The sequence below is a fragment of the Nerophis lumbriciformis genome, linkage group LG30, assembly GCF_033978685.3.
Source record: "Nerophis lumbriciformis linkage group LG30, RoL_Nlum_v2.1, whole genome shotgun sequence".
Classification (NCBI taxonomy): Eukaryota; Metazoa; Chordata; class Actinopteri; order Syngnathiformes; family Syngnathidae; genus Nerophis; species Nerophis lumbriciformis.
In genome coordinates this window covers 1,377,501-1,401,500 of record NC_084577.2, presented here as the reverse complement: position 1 = coordinate 1,401,500, position 24,000 = coordinate 1,377,501, and the positions used below count along the sequence as shown (strand labels likewise).

General features: G+C 41.1%; 1 protein-coding gene across 1 annotated transcript in view; it reads left to right on the top strand.

Annotated features, from left to right (window-relative positions):
* Positions 1-24,000, top strand: part of meis3 (myeloid ecotropic viral integration site 3) — a 59,388-nt gene that overhangs the window by 19,481 nt on the left and 15,907 nt on the right. The window contains exons 3-9 of the mRNA XM_061925367.2: positions 3,009-3,148; positions 3,388-3,565; positions 3,643-3,693; positions 5,622-5,672; positions 9,023-9,172; positions 9,248-9,356; positions 15,487-15,632. Of these exons, the coding sequence (XP_061781351.1) occupies positions 3,009-3,148; positions 3,388-3,565; positions 3,643-3,693; positions 5,622-5,672; positions 9,023-9,172; positions 9,248-9,356; positions 15,487-15,632 (825 nt within the window). The remainder of the gene's footprint in view (positions 1-3,008; positions 3,149-3,387; positions 3,566-3,642; positions 3,694-5,621; positions 5,673-9,022; positions 9,173-9,247; positions 9,357-15,486; positions 15,633-24,000) is intronic.

Here is a 24,000-nt window from a genome sequence, read left to right as displayed (position 1 = left end):
ATATATATATATATATATATATATATATACACACACACACATATATGTATACATATATGTATATATCTATATCTATATATACATACTATATATGCGTACTGTATATATATATATATATATATATATATATACAACAGTGGAAAACATTAGTAAAACGAAGGCTTCTCAGAAATTACTGACTTAGAGTGGTTAAAGGTAGAGACGTGTGTGTCCAAGTTAAAGGAAACCGCAGTCCATCCTCTTGTAATGGATTTTGTATAATCTTTGCAAGCTGGGTAACGTTTTCTGTGGTCTGGAACAACATGGCACACAAACAACTAAAGGAAATTACTTGAGCTCAAATATACCTACAAACGACGCATAATGATGCAATATATACATACAGCTAGCCTAAATAGCATATTAGTATTGATTAGTTTGCAGCCATGCACTGACCAAATATATCTGTATAGCACTCCACAAAAGTAGAAAACATCAACAAAGCTCACCTTTGTGCATTTACGCCCAGCATAAAATGTTTGGTGGACAAAATGATACAAAGAAGGTGTTGCATAAAACACGTCTCTCTGTAGCAGAGTCGGGGAAAGTTATACATGAAAACAAACTGTTGCGTCACAGTCCACACAACTACGGTGCATTCAAGGGCCGCGGAAATTAGTTGGACAAAATGGCGCTTGCAAAATACTCATAATCAGTGAAGCATAAACACAAACATTAAACAGTGGGCTTTCTAACAATTAGGAAGGTTTATGTGACATTTGTTCTCCTACAAAAAAACATATCAAAACACAATATATATATTTTCCCCATCTTTTTCCATTTTCGTACATTTTTTAAAAAGCTCCAGGAAGCCACTAGGGCGGCGCCAAAGAGCTGCATGCAGCTCTAGAGCCACGGGTTAGCTACCCCTGCACTAATGCTACGCGGGCTTCAGCCAGTGGTACGCCAAAAAATCACTTTATTTTATTTTCCTATATGTAGACATAGTGTTACTGTTCAAACGGTGTGCAATGTGGCCAAATATGTTAAATATACTTGTTAAATAAAATCTCTCCCTTGTTTTAATGAATACTTAGGCCTACTGGGCTGCTGTATTTTAATGTTGGTCATTATGGTGGTACTTGAAAAGCCAAGTTTTTCTAAGAAAAAAAGTCTTAGAACCATTGAAACTGAAAGTATATACATAATACATTTTCCTATGGATGGAAACTCATGGCCCTCTCTGTATAATAGTACATCTGTGACTGCGGCGCTACTGGGACACCATGACAACAAAAACATTTACACAACTAGCAAAAATGTAAAACACACACAAACACAAAGCATGCTGGGAAGCTCATGTGCACATCCGTCCCCAGCACGCAAGGATATCACCTTGTCATTCTAATTGTATCAGCCTTTACTTCAACTTTATTTTAACTAACAAATGCAGAACATCTGTTTCCAACTACACACAATTTTAAGTTCACATAATTACAAACATTATAATGTCAGAATGACTGAGAAAAAAATGGTGTCATCTAAATAAGTATATACGAGTTTTTATTTGGCTACAGTGTTTTTGTACAAGTGGTGATAATGGATGCCTGTGTGTTGTTTTAGCAATGCAAGGACATCATTTGCATTTGTTGGAGACATATATTGACTTTGGCTATACTGCAAATTTTGGTATTGATCCGATACAGAGCTGAGGCTGATATTTTAGTTGAACATTTTTTCAAGATCCTTAAAGGGGAACATTATCACCAGACCTATGTAAGCGTCAATATATACCTTGATGTTGCAGAAAAAAGACCATATATTTTTTTAACCGATTTCCGAACTCTAAATGGGTGAATTTTGGCGAATTAAACGCCTTTCTATTATTCGCTCTCGGAGCGATGATGTCACAACGTGACGTCACATCGGGAAACAATCCGCCATTTTCTCAAACACCGAGTCAAATCAGCTCTGTTATTTTCCGTTTTTTCGACTGTTTTCCGTACCTTGGAGACATCATGCCTCGTCGGTGTGTTGTCGGAGGGTGTAACAACACGAACGGGGACGGATTCAAGTTGCACCAGTGGCCCAAAGATGCGAAAGTGGCAAGAAATTGGACGTTTGTTCCGCACACTTTACCGACGAAAGCTATGCTACGACAGAGATGGCAAGAATGTGTGGATATCCTGCGACACTCAAAGCAGATGCATTTCCAACAATAAAGTCAAAGAAATCTGCGAGCGGATGAGGGTATGTGTACAGAATATATTAATTGATGAAAATTGGGCTGTCTGCACTCTCAAAGTGCATGTTGTTGTCAAATGTATTTCATATGCTGTAAACCTAGTTCATAGTTGTTAGTTTCCTTTAATGCCAAACAAACACATACCAATCGTTGGTTAGAAGGCGATCGCCGAATTTGTCCTGGCTTTCTCCCGTGTCGCTGGCTGTCGTGTCGTTTTCGTCGGTTTCGCTTGCATACGGTTCAAACCGATATGGCTCAATAGCTTCAGTTTCTTCTTCAATTTGGTTTTCGCTACCTGCCTCCACACTACAACCATCCGTTTCAATACATGCGTAATCTGTTGAATCGCTTAAGCCGCTGAAATCCGAGTCTGAATCCGAGCTAATGTCGCTATAAACTTGCTGTTCTATACGCCATGTTTGTTTGTATCGGCATCACTATGTGACGTCACAGGAAAATGGACGGGTGTATATAACGATGGTTAAAATCAGGCACTTTGAAGCTTTTTTTAGGGATATTGGGTGATGGGTAAAATTTTGAAAAAAACTTCGAAAAATAAAATAAGCCACTGGGAACTGATTTGTAATGGTTTTAACCCTTCTGAAATTGTGATAATGTTCCCCTTTAAAAAATTGTGCGGGTTTTTTTTCCTCCATTATTAAACCTTTGGTATCGATATGATCAATGTTTGGATCGATCACTAATACATGCGGTAGTGATATATTTATAAATGTGCTAAACAGTTCATGCATGAAAAGCAAACAACCTGTAACTGTTGTTTCAGTATGAAGAGCTGGTGCACTACTCAGGGTCGGAGGGCATGTCGCTGGGGGTGTACGGAGAGGACGTCAGGCCACTCCCGCCCCCGCAGTACGGAGCCGCCATCCCCGACTCCCTTAAACACCACAAGGACCAGATCTATGGGTATGTCCGTGTGTTTGAATCCTTATATAGAAGCGGAGCGTGCTGTGACTCATTTCAAAGACTGCGGGAGCACTTGAAGCACATTAACATTCTGTTTCCAGCTGTCACTTTCATAAATATCTGCTATAAAATGACTTCTCACACCTCCCGTGAATGTCGGGTGTATCAACTGTTACTGCGTTTATGTTAGGTATGTTAACTGTTTGTGCGTGTGTGTGTGTTTGTGTGTGTGTGTGCAGTCACCCACTGTTCCCACTATTGGCCTTAGTTTTTGAGAAGTGTGAGCTCGCCACGTGCTCCCCCCGAGACTCCTCCTCCTCCCTGTCAGCCTCCTCCCACCTCCCAGGCATGACCAACCACAGCGACGTGTGCTCCTCCGAATCATTCAACGATGACATCGCCGCATTCGCGAAACAGGTGAGCGACAGCCAACCGCGGCGCAGACTTCAAATCCAGGCTTTTTTTCTAATGCGATTCTCATGCTTGTGTTGTAGATTCGTTCGGAGAAACCCATATTTTCCTCCAACCCTGAGCTTGACAACTTGGTAAGATGCACTTTGCAATGGACATTGTCCATCCATCCATACATCCATCTTATATAGTGCTTGTTAGGGGTGTAACGTTATTATAGTTACCTAGGTATTTCCATTTCAAAGTCTTCATAATAATCCTGTGACGTGTGACGGTATCAAACAAAACCTTGGTGAGTGTATTTTTTTTAATTTCTGGCTCTTTAGCGTTGGCCGGGTCTGTAAATAAACGATATCTCTCAGAACCCTCTGCGCGGGGGCGTGGAACGCCGTAAGCAGGAAGTGAAGTGTGTTCTTACTTGTCGTAGAATAAAGGAATCGGGTTTTTTTGGACATTAAATCTGTCCATAACTGCTTGAGTTATGTTGCTAACAAACAGACAAACAGACCCAGGCCAAAACACACTTTCTTTGGTGGAGGTAAGAAACTCTGCGTTCCACTTTCGTTCCGAGCCAGGGCCGGCTGGTCTCGTCGCATCGCACGGACGGAAATCCACCCCAAAAAAAATGTTTACCGCGGGAAATATGAGTAAACCAAAAATGTACTTGATAAATCCTCAATCCATCCATCTATTTTTCTGCACTCTGGCGGAAGGCAGGGATGGACAAGTCGCCGCCTCCTAAACCGTCACACTGAAAATATATTTGAAGCCAGTGAACATCAATTTGAGACGTATTTACATCATTAAAAGTTTATTTCTTAGTTAAATTTTCTAAGTAGCAGCATTTTCCAGACTGGTATAAACATGTCCACTGTAGAGGACACTGCTTCTCATATTGTAGAAGTTGAAAGACACTAAAGTCTACATTATTGTTTGAAACTTGGATGTTACATTGTTACTTTAAAGACATCAACTCAAAGTTCCATCCATCCATCCATCTTCCTCCGCTTATCCGAGGTCGGGTCGCGGGGGCAGCAGCCTAAGCAGAGAAGCCCAGACTTCCCTCTCCCCAGCCACTTCGTCCAGCTCCTCCCGGGGGATCCCGAAGCGTTCCCAGGCCAGCCGGGAGACATAGTCTTCCCAACGTGTCCTGGGTCTTCCCCGTGGCCTCCTACCGTTTTAATAAATATTTGCTTGAAACAGTGGATGTTCCTGCACAATTATATGCACTTAGAAATGAATGTTTGTAGTATTAAATATGATTAGAACATATGATTATATATGTTAGAACAGTGGTTCTCAACCTTTTTTCAGTGATGTACCCCCTGTGAACATTTTTTTAATTCAAGTACCCCCTAATCCTAAACCATAAATCCCATTAACACATATTCTTCGGAATACTGTCGGCTCTGGTTTGGCCTTCTTTGGCACATGTTCCTCCTTGTTTTCAGCTGCATTACTGCTACGCTTTAACCAAGCCTCCATTGTTTTCTACATCCATAGTTGATTGACAGTTGGTGCCGTGTGGCACCGCCAGGTAGGGTCAAACCATCATGGCATGGGGGAAACTGGGTTTATGGTAATGAATGGAATAGCCTACTTGATTTGATGTTCAGTTTATGAACATACATTCATATTTTGTTGAAGTATTATTCAATAAATATATTTATAAAGGATTTTTGAATTGTTGCTATTTTTAGAATATTTTAAAAAAATCTCACGTACCCCTTGGCATACCTTCAAGTACTCCCAGGGGTACGCGTACCCCCATTAGAGAACCACTGTGTTAGAACATATGATTATAGAAATATGATTGAGCATTATGTTAGTGTTCAATTGCAGTAAGCGTGTTTGTTCTAAACCTGCCACTTCATTTTACACACTATGGCATTTTTACCAAGCTTTTCTTTGGCTGTATATCACAATAATATCGTACCGTGCCCTAAATACTGTGATATTATCGGACCGTGAGATTTTGATATCGTTACATCCCTATTGCTTATCCTCATTGTTCTTGTAAAAATTCAACAACGTCACTCATACACTTTCTTTCTTCACTCAGATGATCCAGGCTATTCAGGTTCTTCGCTTTCATTTACTGGAGCTGGAAAAGGTTGGTTGATTTGTAATTCAAAATAAGTTTGGAAAACCTTGGCCTGAAAGTCGATGTAAACAAAATTAGTTAACGAAAGTTTCCTTTAACGGCACTACAGTCAAACCTCGATTTACGAACTTAATTTGTTTAATTACTGGGCCCGTAAATAAAAAAAATTGTATATTGAACCAAAACTTACCATAAGAAGCAATGTAAACATGAATAATGGGTTCTAGCCTCGAAAAAAGTCCGTATTTTAGTAAAAGTTTACACACTTAGAACATAATATAAGGCACTTTACAGTGCTGTAATTCAAACAAACATAACAAAGGGGTGATGGATCAGCTTTTCCATTTAAAAACAAAGTCAAAACAACAGCCTCCCTGCCAACACACACACACAAGCTACAAAGGTTATTAATGAATGATAAAACCCACTTTACATTGGTGCACAGTGGAAGGGGGTAATTGGGTAGGAGGCAGTGTCGACAACGCTGTGGATACTTCCTGAATGCTTCAAAACACAAATCGCTTGTCCATTGCTTTCTTTGGGACTGAGCAAGAACAATTTAAAATATGCTGTAAGGGGCTAATAAACACTGAAAAAGTACACAAAGTAGATCTATTGGTTGCTCTGCTGATGGCGATCGATTAGCCCACCCACAATGGATGTGCTGCCAGGCACAAAATGGCTGGCCTGCAAGGCACACAATGGTGGAATGAGTCAAAGTTTGTACAATAAAGCATATTTCTAGTCTGTGGTCGGTAAATCGAAAAGTTTGTATAATGAGGGATTTGTATATGGAGGTTCCACTATATTTTTGGACGCGCCATTACGTGTGACCCTCAGTTCATACCGCAGCGGTGGAAAAAGAGCAGCGTTCCAGCTGATTCAGTCACGGGATTGATTAAAGAGCAGAAATTGGGAAAGACAAATTTAATTTGCATGGCAAGTTTATCCCCGAAGCCCTGGCAGGTTGCTCTCGCCACAAAACCAAAGTTGTTTCCATCCACCATCGCTGTGAGTTGAGTTATCATCATAGTTCTTAGCTGTAAGCAACCGCAGCGTTGCCAAGTCTGTGTATTACAAGTGACTTTTTTTCCTTCAGTTGCTGGCAAGGTTTGTTAGTCGCGGGTTGTGTTTTTTTTGGGGCTTGTTTTTGAACGTGTGGTTGCTTATTTGGACTTGCTTTTCTCCCCCCACAATAAAGCAGAACACGACTGCGCCGTTGGGAGTTTGTTCTTTTCTGCACAACGTTTCCTGGTTATCGTGCCCCAGGTTGACTTGGCACGCCCCCAAACACGCGCTTGCAAATGATGCATGTGCAACTACTCTAGAGCCCAGACTGACAGACAAACAAGTGATGAGACACAAATAATGAGTTACCTCATGCGATTAATCGGAAAAAATTATCGCATTAATCATGTATATACGCAGATTATTCACATAACTTATTTTCAGGTCAGTTGCTCCTTTACCTTAACCGTAGCTGGTTACCTAAAAGGTGAGGGGTGTTGTTATACCATCAGTGATCAGGTCAAAGCATACATCAGTGCAAAGATGAGTGAGGAGACTCTGACTGGTGTGCTTGCTGGATAATTTCACCCCAAAATGCACCAAGACTGGACTTTGGATAAAACTTTTACCAAGTTTTGAGCAAATATGACGCTCATCCAAATAAAATATAATTTTTTTTTCCTGAGAATAAAACTGTATTTGTGTCCAAATATTAGTGTATTTTTTACTTAATGTGAATTAAGCAAGCAGGTTTTAACCTGTAATTTATAATAATGACTCTAAATCAGGGGTGCTCACACTTTTTCTGCAGGCGAGCTACTTTTCAATTGATCAAGTCGTGGGGATCTACCTCATTCATATATATCATTTATATTTACTTATTTATGAAATATATGTTTTTGTTAACAAGTTAAAGGTGTTTAATGATAATACGAGCATGTTTAACACATATAGTTAATATTGTTATTAAGTTAAAAGTGTTTGATGTTAATACAAGCATGTTTAACACATATAGTTAATATTGTTAACAAGTTAAAGGTGTTTAAAGATAATACAAGCATGTTTAACACATATAGTTAATATTGTTATTAAGTTAAAAGTGTTTAAAGATAATACAAGCATGTTTAACACATATAGTTAATATTGTTAACAAGTTAAAGATGTTTAAAGATAATACACGCATGTTTAACACATATAGATTCCTTTCTTTCTTGAAGACAAAAATATAAGTTGGTGTATTACCTGATTCTGATGACTTGCATTGATTGGAATCAGACAGTGGTGCTGATATCGTCCGCATTTTCGAATGGAGGAGAAAAAAAGTCCTCCTTTCTGTCCAATACCACATGAAAGTGGTTGGTTTTTGGCATTTTATTTGTCCAGCTTCCGTACTCCTTTGTATACACTTTACAAGAAATACATTGTCGGCAAACTCCGTGCTTGTGCACGCCAGCTTTCTGAGACTCTTATTTTGTTAGCGCAGGCAGGATGAAGCAGCGCTTTTATTGTCGGTCTTTGGAGTTTTGACGACAGGTACGGCGCCAGAGTCTGTTGAAATAAAGTGTTTCTCGCCTTCCTGTCGGTAATTTTAATGAGCTGGCAGCAGCCAGCGTCATCTCAGAAGACCCTCGGGTGCCGGGAATGTCAATCAAGTGACGAAAGTGACGTCATAGTGAAGATTTATGATCGCTCATTTTTAGGACTATTTTTTTAATGCCTGGCTGGTGATCGACTGACACACCCTCCGCGATCGACCGGTAGCTCGCGATCGACGTAATGAGCACCCCTGCTCTAAATGACTCTAAATTCACAATTATGAATAATCAAAATAATTTTCAATTATCAGCACTGGTGTACTATATATTTTGTGTGAAAAAACCCAATAATTATTAAACATTTATATACATTTGTCCAGTCCCATGTTGGGTGTATATTTTAGGTAGGTACACTAAAGATTATTTAAAATATATATATATATATATTGATAAATCGCAATTAATTATGAGCTAACTGTGGACAAACGTGTTTGTGAGCATGCTCGGAAAGAAGAAGTTAGCAATTTGACAAAATAGCACCAGGTGAGGAAATCCATTATTTTTATGTTCAAACGTACAAAATTAGCTAAAAGGCTAGCATAAAAAAATGCAAGCATACACCAAGTAACAAAATCCATGGATTTATCCTGATTGAATATTTATTTTTAAATAACAGGTAAATATAAAAAATACAATAAAATATATAAAATACAAACATAATTTAACAATAATCCATATATAAAATAAAACATCTATATAAAATAAAAAAAAGTGATATGGCATTTATTCGTTATTTTGTTGTTTTCTTTCTCTAAGGTTCATGACCTATGTGATAACTTCTGCCACCGTTACATCACCTGTCTGAAGGGCAAGATGCCCACAGACCTGGTCCTGGATGAAAGGGAGGGAGGCTCCAAGTCTGACATGGAGGACTTTAATGGATCCTGCACCAGCTTGTCTGAACAGGTGAGCTCAAACACCAAGTGAGTTTCATGAGTCATCATTTGTACCTTATTAGGAATCTGTCTCTCTATGACGCAGAATGCTTCATGGTTACGAGAGCCGGATGAATGTGCTACCACTCCTTTGGGAACACCTGGCACCTGTGGGCTGCCTTCACTCCACACAGCAGACAACTGTAGCGATACAGGTACCACATTGCGTACATTACTTTATTATACTTTATTACTGATAGAAGTTGGAAAATGGGCCCAAAACGAAGCTTTTTAAGATAACCAATGTATTAATTACAATAAACCCTGATGTTGTCGTGCATACAGTAACTATAGGTGACACACACACACACACACACACACGTGCACGCACACACAAAAACACAATATAGTCACATTTGTGTTGCTATACTATAACATCCAACCAGTCCTTTATTGTAAACTAAAATGCCACAACTAAACCACATCCCATATTCACCTAATTTTATATTCCTTACTACAACATTCTTTGAAATTAATTATTCCATTTTTATTGAATTGTTGTATGCGTGCGCTTTCCTTTTTATGAGTTTCTGCCAATAACATTAACTATTAAACTGCCTTTTTTCATTTTAACAATAGGCAATATAGTTTTATACTTTCCTACTTAACATGCTGTGTATCTTCTCGAGACATTAAGAACTGCATTGTGTGTACAGTTATATAATGTATATCACATATACAGTATATACTGTACATACATTTGTACACATATACACATACATATACATACTGTATATACACAAACAAATTGTATATGCAAGGGTTCAAGGGTTTTATTCGTCACATGCAGAATACACCACAGTGAAATGCTTTTTTTCCATGCTCTTCAGATATTGCGTACAGTGGGATCCAAACACTAGTTGCTGAATCTAATACACTAAATACAAAAAATACAACAATTGGAATAGCTCTGATGTACATTAATTACAAGACAATAAGTTGCACAATAGTTATGTATTATAATATATATACTATATATATAATACAGTACATATATTAAGTTGTGTACTGTAATATAAAAAATGTGTATTAAATATTGTATATATACAGACATATATATTTTCATAGCACACACACATACACATGTTCATATATACATACATACTAGGGTTGTCTCAGTACCAATAGTTTTAATATTGGTACCGGTACCAAAATTTCGATACTTTTCTAAATAAAGGGGACCACAATAAAATTGCATTATTGGCTTTATTTTAACCAAAAATCTTAATGTACATTAAACATATGTTTCTTATTGCAATCGAAGAACAATTGTGTCCTGAAATAAAATAGTGAACATACGAGACAACTTGTCTTTTAAGCAAACAAAGGCTCCTAATGTAGCTGCTGACATATGCAGTAACATATTGCATACTTGCCAACCCTCCCAAATTTTGCGGGAGACTCCCGAATTTCAGTGCCTCTCCCGACAACTATTCTCCCGAAAATCTCCCGATTTCCAGCCGGACAACTACAGGTAAAAGCCAGTAAATTAGAATATTTTGAAAAACTTGATTTATTTCAGTAATTGCATTCAAAAGGTGTAACTTGTACATTATATTTATTCATTGCACACAGACTGATGCATTCAAATGTTTATTTCATTTAATTTTGATGATTTGAAGTGGCAACAAATGAAAATCCAAAATTCCGTGTGTCACAAAATTAGAATATTACTTAAGGCTAATACAAAAAAGGGATTTTTAGAAATGTTGGCCAACTGAAAAGTATGAAAATGACAAATATGAGCATGTACAATACTCAATACTTGGTTGGAGCTCCTTTTGCCTCAATTACTGCGTTAATGCGGCGTGGCATGGAGTCGATGAGTTTCTGGCACTGCTCAGGTGTTATGAGAGCCCAGGTTGCTCTGATAGTGGCCTTCAACTCTTCTGCGTTTTTGGGTCTGGCATTCTGCATCTTCCTTTTCACAATACCCCACAGATTTTCTATGGGGCTAAGGTCAGGGGAGTTGGCGGGCCAATTTAGAACAGAAATACCATGGTCCGTAAACCAGGCACGGGTAGATTTTGCGCTGTGTGCAGGCGCCAAGTCCTGTTGGAACTTGAAATCTCCATCTCCATAGAGCAGGTCAGCAGCAGGAAGCATGAAGTGCTCTAAAACTTGCTGGTAGACGGCTGCGTTGACCCTGGATCTCAGGAAACAGAGTGGACCGACACCAGCAGATGACATGGCACCCCAAACCATCACTGATGGTGGAAACTTTACACTAGACTTCAGGCAACGTGGATCCTGTGCCTCTCCTGTCTTCCTCCAGACTCTGGGACCTCGATTTCCAAAGAAAATGCAAAATTTGCATGGTTGGGTGATGGTTTGGGGTGCCATGTCATCTGCTGGTGTCGGTCCACTCTGTTTCCTGAGATCCAGGGTCAACGCAGCCGTCTACCAGCAAGTTTTAGAGCACTTCATGCTTCCTGCTGCTGACCTGCTCTATGGAGATGGAGATTTCAAGTTCCAACAGGACTTGGCGCCTGCACACAGCGCAAAATCTACCCGTGCCTGGTTTACGGACCATGGTATTTCTGTTCTAAATTGGCCCGCCAACTCCCCTGACCTTAGCCCCATAGAAAATCTGTGGGGTATTGTGAAAAGGAAGATGCAGAATGCCAGACCCAAAAACGCAGAAGAGTTGAAGGCCACTATCAGAGCAACCTGGGCTCTCATAACACCTGAGCAGTGCCAGAAACTCATCGACTCCATGCCACGCCGCATTAACGCAGTAATTGAGGCAAAAGGAGCTCCAACCAAGTATTGAGTATTGTACATGCTCATATTTTTCATTTTCATACTTTTCAGTTGGCCAACATTTCTAAAAATCCCTTTTTTGTATTAGCCTTAGGTAATATTCTAATTTTGTGACACACGGAATTTTGGATTTTCATTTGTTGCCACTTCAAATCATCAAAATTAAATGAAATAAACATTTGAATGCATCAGTCTGTGTGCAATGAATAAATATAATGTACAAGTTACACCTTTTGAATGCAATTACTGAAATAAATCAAGTTTTTCAAAATATTCTAATTTACTGGCTTTTACCTGTATATTGGGTGCGTGTCTTAAAGGCACTGCCTTTAGCGTCCTCTCACCTGAACAGGAGACTATTATATATATGTCTCCTTTATCCATAGGTTTATCTATAACCCATAACACGGTGGCCGAATGGATATAGTCACTCATGAACAGTCAGAGAAGCACAAGGGGGCGGCAACGCAGTATTATGGGCCACCTTGCAAGCAACATTCCGTTCTCATTTGCGGATGTTTTCAACAAATCCGTGAAGGATATCTTCCCGGATTCAGAGATCGCTCGCCAGTACTCAAATGGCAGAACAAAAGCTACTCAAATAGTGAAAGGTAAGTGTTATTTTTTTTAAAGTAAGCAGCAAGTACAGTACAGTTAGTAGAACAACTGTGTTTTCATTACTGTACTATATATATATATATATATATATATATACACTGTATATATATAAGAAATACTTTAATTTCAGTGAATTCTAGCTATAAATATACTCCTCCCCCTTAACCCTCCCCCCCCCACCCCCCCGGCCACCCTCCACCCCCCCAACCTCCCGAATTCGGAGGTCTCAAGGTTGGCAAGTATGACATATTGTGTCATTCCCCATTCTATTGTTTTGTCAAAATGATAAAGGACAAGCTGTAAAAATTGATTATTAATCTACTTGTTCATTTACTGTTAATATCTGGTTATTTTCTGTTTTGACATGTTCGATCTACATTTCTGTCAAAATGTAATAAACACTTATTCTTCTGTTGTTTGATACTTTCCATTAGTTTTTGATAATACCACAAATTTAGGTATGGATCCGATACCAAGTATTTACAGGGTCATACATTGGTCATAATTTAGGTTCTCATGTGTCTAGGGACGTATTTCCTGAGTTTATGAATATAATATGAATTTAGAAAATAAAGAAAAAAGATTTTGTGACGATTAGAAATATTGATCTAATCATAGCGGTATCGACTAGGTACACTCTTGTACTTGGTATCATTACTGTGGATGTCGGGTGTAGATCCACCCCTGACATTTGTTTACATTGTGACGCCAGTGAGCTATCGTATCCTACGGTGTGTAGTGAAGCATGTTTAGCTATTCCTCATCCTGCAGGGATGATACTTGTAAAAAAAACTCACTTTGTTTGTCGCCATTGAAGCGAGGATTCGAGATTTAGAAGAAACTAAAACACTGCCAATTGCGGATGGACATTATCCGCTAGCTAGCTAGCCATGTTTTAAAGCACTTCTTCCTGAGGGCATTTCAGTGTTATAACTTCACCTTTATTGTTAATTTTTAAGACAAAATGCGTCCGTTCTCCCTTTTCTGTCTACACACTGTGTCTGCTTGTAAGTACTCCGTGATTGTGCGCTGCCGAACATGCTCGTGAAACCTGCAATGTCACGACGTGAGGACAACGCGCTGTCATGCTTGTCAAAAAAGAAATATGGCGTACCGATACTTTTCAAACAGAGTATACGTAGTATACTGTTTTTGATTCATTAGTACCGCGATACTATACTAGTACCGGTATACCGTCCAACCTTAATACATACACATTCACATACATATGTATATATATATATATACATATATATATATATATATATTTATATATATATATATATAAATATATATATATATATATATATATATATATATATATATATGTGTGTGTGTGTGTGTGGGGGAAAAAATCACAAGACTACTTCATCTCTACAGGCCTGTTTCATGAGGGGTTCCCTCAATCATCAGGATAAATCTCCTGATGATTGAGGGAACCCCTCATGAAACAGGCCTGTAGAGATGAAGTAGTCTTGTGATTTTCTCCCACACATACATATATTGCGCTCTACCACGGTATCGAGCACTATTTTTTGGATAATCTAATTAAGACATATATATATATATATATATTTAGATACGCAAACATGTAATTCATATACATATATACATACATAAATACAGCACATACAAACACACACACACACGCACACACTTGTATCACGTTTCTACACTGGAAAGGGATTATAATAAAAAGGGCCTATATTTTCTTCCAAAATGTCGAAGTCTGACTGTTGCGACCAAACTTTCCTTCTGGTCGCTGAGAGGTGGAAATTAATTATTGGAGCTTGTATGACGCGCTCACTGTAAAAAGACGCCGAGGCGCGGGTTGCGTTTTGTGTATTTATTACAACACTCCATAGTGCAGTAGGGAAAATGTGACGTGTGCACAGCATATAAAACATGAATTATAGCGGTTAACAAAAGTATGGCAATATTCCCTTCCTCTCTCCTATTTCCTGTTCCTTATTTCCTCGCCGTACAGATGAATACTACCGTATTTTTCAGACGAAAAGTCGCAGTTTTTTTCATAGTTTGGCTGGGGGTGGGACTTAAACTCAGGAGTGACGTATGTGTGAAATTATTAACACATTACCGTAAAATATCAAATAATATTATTTAGCTCATTCACGTAAGAGACTAGACGTATAAGATTTCATGGGATTTAGCGATTAGGAGTGACAGATTGTTTGGTAAACGTATAGCATGTTCTATATGTTATAGTTATTTGAATGACTCTTACCATAATATGTTACGTTAACATACCAGTTGCTTATTTATGCCTCATATAACGTACACTTATTCAGCCTGTTGTTCAATATTCTTTATTTATTTTAAATTGCCTTTCTAATGTCTATTCTTGGTGTTGGGTTTTATCAAATAAATTTCCCCCAAAAATGCGACTTATACTCCAGTGCGACTTATATATGTTTTTTTTTCTTCTTTATTATGCATTTTCGGCCGGTGCGACTTATACTCCGGAGCGACTTAAACTCCGAAAAATACGGTAGTGTTTTAAATTCTTCCTGTTTGCATACGACACACCCATGCCCATACCCACGTGACCAACACCTCCCTTCTACCTTGCAGACACACCTCCACACACTTTGTTACCAAAAACCTTCATTCTGTCTCCTACACTGACAAAAGAAATCTACCTAAAACACCTTATGCTGCAGGAGACACTGGTTCTCGGAAATGTATGGGCAATGTGAATAAAACTGTTGCAGCAACTTTAGCTTTACACAACACTCCAACTCCACCATCACAATATTCAGCTTTTCTTGAAGTGGTCTCGTATTTTGTCACATGTCATAAGCCCAAGTGTGTCGCAACTGCAATTCCTTAGAAGCCAAACCATGACTGTGGTGCAGCCTGACAGTCATTTTACTGTCCCTGCAGGAGACGGTCTGGATGCAGGAGTGGCCTCCCCAAGCACTGGAGATGACGATGAATCTGACAGGGAGAGGAGGAACAACAAGAAGAGAGGAATCTTCCCTAAAGTAGCTACAAACATAATGCGAGCGTGGCTCTTTCAGCATTTGTCGGTAAGATGTTGCACTCGCCTTTTCCATACTCCTATTACCATAACTAATACATCATATAATGGCAATAGATTCACGAAGGACTGTGAATAATAATGACCACACTGAAAAAATGCCTACTTTTGAAACACTAATATGTCTCACACATATATTAAGGGCATAACATTATCAGGACTGGAGCAATTAACTTGATTAATTAATTTTGATTGGGTGTAATAATTAAAATTTGGACATACAGGCCGCATGGAGTGCTTGAAACATCAAATACACCAACATAGTTTCCGCACAGCCTCTGCAATAGAGTGTACATGAGAGCGGTGGTGCGTGAGTGCTGTGATCTGTGTGGCGGCGAATAGCGGAGATTTTTAAAAGAACAACGTATTATTGCAGGGGTTCTTAACCTTTTTGACCTCGGGGCCCAACTTTACCACGACAAAGGGGCCCGGGGCCCACTCAAATATTAACACTGAATTAATATGCTTTCTCTTGATTTTAAAGTACACAACAGCGGTGCCCATTAGTTAAAAAAAAAAAAATAGACCCAAAAATGACCGATCATCAATCTTCACTATGACGTCACTTGACTGACATTCACAGCCCCTGAAGATCTTGTGAGATGATGCTGGCTGCTGCAAGCTTTGTATGAAGGAGGAAAAAAACCCCGGCTGGAACGAGAAAAGCACTTTTTATCTTAACAGACTATCTCTCCGTACCGGCCGTCAAAAGTGTAAAGACCGACAGCACAGTTCCTGTCTTCACAATAAAAGTGCTGCTCCATCCTGCCTGCGCTAACAAAATAAGAGTCTCTAGCGCAGGGGTAGGGAACCTATGGCTCTAGAGCCAGATGTGGCTCTTTTGATGACTGCATCTGGCTCTCAGATAAATATTAGCTGACACTGCTTAACAGTATAAGTAATGAATAATTCCGCTGGTAATCACAATGTTAAAAATAACGTTCAAAATATAAAACATTCTCATGCATTTTAATCCATCCATCCGTTTTCTACCGCACCTGTTCAAGAAATAACAATGTTATTAAAAATAATTAGAGACTTATTATGCTCTAAAAATATTGGTCTTACTTAAAAAAGGCACACAATTAGATGTCCATCCATCCATCCATTTTATACCGCTTGTCCCTTTCTGGGGTCGCGGGGGATCGCTGGACAAGTCGCCACCTCATCACAGGGCCAACACAGATAGACAGACAACATTCACACACTAGGGCCAATTTAGTGTTGCCAATCAACCTATCCCCAGGTGCATGTCTTTGGAGGTGGGAGGAAGCCGGAGTACCCAGAGGGAACCCACGCAGTCATGTGGAGAACATGCAAACTCCACACAGAAAGATCCCGAGCGCAAGATCAAAACCCGAACCTTCGTATTGTGAGGCAGATGCACTAACCCCTGTACCACCGTGCTGCCCGCATTTAGTTGTATTCAGTGTTAAAAAATATGATATGGCTCTCACGGAAATACATTTTAAAATATTTGGCTTTCGTGGCTCTCTCAGCCAAAAAGGTTCCCGAACCCTGCGCATACAAGCTAGCGAGCTACAGAGTTAATGCCAATGTATTTCTTGTAAGAGTATAAAAACGAGTATGGAAGCATGACAAATGAGAAGCTAAAAACCAACCACTTTCATGTGGTATTGGAAAGAGAGGACTTTTTTCCCTCCACAATGTACATTTGAAGTTGAGGAACTTCTCAGCACTACTGTGAATCCTGTCTGATTATAATCAGTGCAAGTTATCAGAATAAGCAATACACCAATTTATATTCTTGTCTTCTTGAAAGAAGGGAATCTTTATGCGCTACATGCTTGTATTTTTATTAAACACCTTCAACATGTTAACAAAAACATTATCATCGATTGGAATCGTGTTTTACATTCCGATTCTTGCAGAACGGTCCATATTTTTAAATGTTGATTCATATTTTCCGGTCTCAGTCCGCAGATCGGAAGAAAAGGCAGCCGCAATTAATTGTGTATGTCCATACACCGTGTGGCGTCGCTTCCTTAAGTCAGTAATCCTCCATTGCGGCAAATAAGAACAGTTCTTACAAGTCAATGGAGGACTGTAGGAAGAGAAAGCAGGACAAGGCAAGCTAATCGCTAAGCTCACCGCTAAACAAGCTTGAAACAACGGAAGAAATAAGTGATTAGTGAAGTTTAAGAAGTGTTGATGTAAGTGTGTTACAGCAGAAATCAAGCAGTTATTAATAGGGAATTAACAAGTACATTGAAAGCATCGAGAGCGAGGATAATATAATAATAATAATATGACAACAATTGTTGGGCTGATCTGTTGCTGTTTAACAGCCACTGCAAAGCATACACATCGATCGATCGATCCATGAATTGGTAGTGTCGATACCAAGGATAGTATCCGTATATGATGGATACTATAGTGATTAGATCAATATTTCTGTTCTGCTTGTTTTACCTATCGAATACAAATTTGGGTAATAATTCTATGGAAACGGGAGGACTTTGAGGGTAAAAACAAAAGGTTTTTAACCAGTAATAGTAGTTTTTGCATTTGTTTAATTATAGTGTACTAATAACTTTCTTTTGCTCAAACTAAATAATTTAAATATTGTATTGGTATTGTTTTACTGTTTTTTTTTTTTTTTTTTTTTTTTTTTTTTTTTTTTTTTTTTTTTTTTTTTTTTTTTTTTTTTTTTTTTTTAAATGTCCTGTCCAGCTTCTCAGGCAAATCATATAGTTGATGTAGATGCCCATGTCGGCTGTTCAGATTTACTTTACAAAAGAGAAGTGTAGGATACTTCTCTTGTTGCCTTATTTGTATTTGACTTTATTAAATGTATTTATATTATCATTTAGTGCAGCCGGGCCGGAGCAGGAGGGGATAGAAAGAGAAAAAAAAAGAAGACAGAGGGGGAAATTGTGGGGACAAGAGGGGGATTAGACAGAGAGACAAAAACAACAACAGCAAACAACAACAACAACAACAACAACAACAATAGAGCAACATCAGCAAATATGACATGTACAAATATGATGGTAAAAGTAATAGCAAATAAGCAGTTAGCGAAAAATAAAAAATAATACAGAAATAACAATGAGCATTATTACACTACAAATGGATCAATACAAATACCAATAGAAATAGCGCTATTGATAATGAACAATACCAATAATTTACCTTTATTATCAACAATACAGTTGTTTAAATGCAACAATACATATACGTAATGATAACTTGAGATACGAAAGAATGCAGAAAAATGGAGGGGGAGAAAGAGAAGCAACCTACATTAACCTTGAAGATTGTTATAGTCACAATAGGTTAAGCTTTGTCAGTGTGCCATGTGTTACACCCAGTTTACCCTAGGGCAACAACGTTAATATATGTTTGATGAAACGTGATTATGTGCATGAGTGTAAGTATGCATATGTACTTGTATATGTACAGAATGTGTATATGTGTTTGTACAATGAATGTATATGTACAGAATGTGTATATGTGTTTGTACAGTGAATGTATATGTACAGTATGTGTATGTGTATGTTTGTATATTGAATGTGCGTGTGGATGTACGAACATTAGGTAGGTAAATATGTACTGTATTTGTGTATGTATGTGGGAGCGTAGGTACCTATGTACGTATGTGAGCATATGTGAATTTGCATGTACAATACATTCGACTCCCAGAGTGCGTGGGAGCCAGAGCACGGCCCCATCACCCCCGATAGCCCAACCCACAAACAGGAGGCGTGGTGCCCAGGGAACCAGGGACCACCGCCCCCACGCAGCCAAGCCGGCCAGCGACAGGAACCCCAGAGCCCGACCCACCGTACCGCCCACAAGGGCCAGCAGCAGGCCGCAGACAGACGCACCCGGCAGAGGACAGGGCACGAGAAAAGCAGGGGACAGCCAGACCCCAAGCCAGCGAGAGACCACACCCCACACGGGCAGAAAGGCGAGACGCCCCGCCCGAGGGACCCAGAGACTCCCCGCAACCGGACGGGAAGACCGCCCCCGCCCCACCGGCAACCGGGCCCCCACGAGCCCACCCCCCACCCCCGGAGAGCGCGGCGAGGCCAGCCCCCGGCCACCCCACCCAAACCGGCCGCCGCAGGACCACCCAGGCACAGGGCCACGGGAACCACCCACCCCACCCGCAGGGACCCCAACGATGGAGATGGAACAACCAGCAACCGCCCCGCCGAGCCCCCCCCCTGAGGGAGGGGAAAATTAAAAAATAATATTAATAAAATATATTAAAAAATAAATAAATAAATAAATAAATAAATTAATTAATTAAAAAAAAAAAGAATTAAAAGAAGATCACAGACATGCTGACAAACAAGGTCACTACCCCAGCAACTGGCCGACTCGCAGCACCTCGGAATACCTTGCAGCACCAAGCTACCACAATAGACGCAGGGACTAGGCCCAACAGGCCCCAACCAAGACGGGCACCCGGAAGGGATGGACAGCGGGACCCAGGAGCTCCAGACACGCAGTTCGGATGCAGTAGCCTGTGGCGTCGACCCCCGTCTGACAGGCAGGCCCAGAGCGTACCCCCAGAAATATACATACATACATACATATATACATACACATACACACATACACGTATACATACCCACACATACACATATATACATATACATACACATATGTACACATACACATATATAAACATACATACATACACACACATATACATACATATACACAGTTCGTCAGCCCCGACAGCCATCACGCGCGCGCGCTGCCATCAGTCACAACATCAGCCACACCCCTGCACCAGACCCAGCAGCCACGGGCGCCCACACCACAAACAAACGGCAGCAGAAACAGCAGCCGCAATAACCCCAGACAGCCTGCACCAGCCAATCAAATCAAAGCGATCAAAAAAAAACTGCGACCAGCAACCACACGCCACCAGGGCCACGGAGACCAGCCGGCGCCAGCTCGCCGGTCAGCCCGAACGCCAACACGCAAACAAGAGACACCAACAACCCCCCCAACCAGAAGGCCCCCCACCCCAACCCAAACCCGCACAAACACACCACCGCCCAAACAACCGAGACACAGCATCCAGACCAGACACGGGGGCTGCGCCGCCACCACACCAAGTCACCAACAGAGACCCCACAGCGCAAGGTCGGGCCACACGGGCACGGACCCCATCCAACAGGAAGCGAGACCCGCGCGACGCCACACACAAATAAATAATAAGATTAAAAAAAAAATAAATAAAAAAAAATAAAAATAAAAAATAAAAAAATAAAAATAAAAAAAAAAATAAAATAAAAAAATAAATAAAATAAAATAAAATAAAATAAAAAATAAAATTTAAAAAAAAATAAAATAAAATAAAAATAAGTAAATAATAAAAATAAAAATAATAAATACATTAAAAATAAAAAAATAAATATATAACAATAATAAATGAATAAAAGCCTGGCAGGCCACCAGACCGCAGTCCCCGCCGGCCGACGAGGCAATGAGGGGTGCGCCGAACCCCAAACCCCCCATGCATGTGTACAAGGCCCCCAGAGTGTCTACTGTGTAGTTAAAATTAGGAGGTCAGCCGTTACAGCCGACCTCCAGTCCCTATTGATGTGTGTACTGTAGCGTGAGTGAGATATGTATGCTTGTGGGAACTAATAATGCGATTAAAATTGGGGGACATCAAGGTCATGGTGGGTCCCAACCAAACCAAGCCCCCCAAATCCTAAGTGTCTAATATGCAGCTAAGATTGAGGGATGGACGAGCAGGGGACAAGACAGGAGGACTGGAGCCCCATTGGAGGCATCCTCAACCCCCCGCCATGCCTCCCCGCAGGACAATCCCCAAAGTCCTATATATGTGTGACTGTGTGCGCTATAAGTAGGAGGAGTAGAGGGCCCGGACATCCCCCCAGTCCACGCGGCCGACAACCAGGAACTACGGCCAGGAGGCCGCCACCCCCCGCCACAGCCCGTGACCCACACCAGACCACTTTAACGTGACGCCACGCGAGCCCCCCCCCCCCGCCAAACAAAGCCAGCCCCCGCCCGCCCCAACCCAACCCTGCAGAGCCCATACCGGCAACCAAACGCAGAGAAACCGCACAGCCCCCACGCCCAATGCAAACACCGCATCCCGGCCATCCACACAGCAACGTGCCCATACGAGTCCCGGCCAGGGGAAGGAGCCCCCCAACGGGGGAAGAAGCCAATGCATCCCGTCCGCCCGCCAGCCCCCAAACCAGCCGGCAAGCCAACGCCAGCCAGCCCCACAACCCCACAAGCGCACAGACACCAGCCACAGTCCCCCAGCCACTCCAACCCAACACAGCGATGCCAACCGCTGGTATCACCGCAGCAACCATCACCACCACCGCCCGTCCGCAGCGTAAACACCCGCGGCCGCCGAAACCAAAACAAAAAAGCGACCGACCCCGTAAACCACAACAACGCACACCCCCGGCTACCACCGAGGCCACCAACCCACCTACCCCAACTCATCCACAGCCAGGCCAATTGAGCCACCGGACATCCACACCCATGCACACACCTACACATTCATATACACATACATACACACATACATATATGCATATACATACACATACACACATATACACACGCATGCATATACATATAAACATACACATCCACACATATATACACATTAATACACCCACACACATATACATAAGCCCACATATACACAAACACATACATACACAACACACACACAAAAATAAACCCTTTAAATAAAATAAAATAAATAAAAATAAATAAGAGGCCTGGTCGCCAACAGTGCCCAACGCCACCAAACCCCGCAGCCCCTCCCGCACGTCCAGGCCCCCCCCGCCCACCACCCACCAGGCATCCCATCCGGCAAAAAGCCATAAGGGCCCAGCCCTGCGCCCACAGCCGGCATGCCACGGCACCTCAGCAGACCCGGCGCCGCGATCAGCAATGCACACCGGGGCAGCGACACATACATATGTACCTACATACATACACACAGATTTCACCATACATATATACAAACGTACACACACCCACATACACGCGTACCCATATATAATTTAACAGAATAAGTTAAATATATTAAATAGATTAAAAAAAAAAAAAAAAAAATAATAATAATAATAATAATAATAATAATAATAATAATATATATATATATATATACATACACACATACATACATATATATACACATACATACATACATTCATACATACATACATATATACATACATACATATACATACATACACATATATATATATATATATATATATATACACATAAAATAAATTAAAATAAATAAATAAAATTAATAAAAAAATAAGGGCAGAGTAAAACACAGGAGGGGGACTCCCGCAGGGCAGTCGGGCAGCACCGCCGGGGCCCCAACAAGGGAGGCAAGCAGTCCCCCCAACCCGGCACCAGGCAGGCCCGCACAGCCGCAGCGCAGGGCGACCCCGGGCAGACCCCGCCCCGCGCCCCAGGGGAAGGAGGAAGCCCACGGACACCCGGAGCCAGAGGGGCACGAGCCGACCCCCGCCCGACAGCGGCAAGACCCCAGCCCCACGGGCGCAACCCCCCGCCCAACCACCCACGGGAGGGACAGCCCCCCTAACCAACCCAAGGCGGCCGCCCACAGCCCCACCCGCACCCCAACACCCGCCCAGGCACCTCCACCCACCCCCAGCCACCAGACCACCCACGGATCGGCCCGCCAGGCCGGAACCAGGAAACACACCCCAGGCCCACCCGACCCCGCGGCACACGGCCCCCCCGGCACCCAGGACCCCCCACCCACGGAGCAAGACCCCCGGGACAGAGCCCCAGCCCCGGCCCCCAAGGGAGTCAGGTCAGAAAATTAATTAGTGGTGCCCAAAGAGATCGGAATTCTGTCAGTTGTTGGTTTGATTCAGCAGACATTCTTTCCATAACTACATAATCTAATAAAATGTTTTTGTAAAGGTTTATACATAAATTATTTTTTGATTTCCAATTTATGAGAATAGTTTTCTTGGCGATGCCTAACGCATTTATAAGGAGGTATGTTTTGTTTATATCAAGATCAGTTGCGGAGAGATCACCCAACAGGCAGAGTGCGGGGCAGATGGGAATAGGAATCTCTAACGCTAATGATAGGTTCTCGCACACTCCAAGCCAAAAGTTACTCACGGGAGCACAGGACCACATTGAATGCAAGTAATTATCTATCTTATTATCTGAGCAGTGTACACAGATGTTAGAGTCAGCTAAACCCATTTTATACATTCTTAGACCGGTGTAATGTATTCTGTAAAGTATTTTGAGCTGAATCAGTCGTACATTTGGATTCTTAATCAAACGAGTAGTATTGAGGCATATTTGTT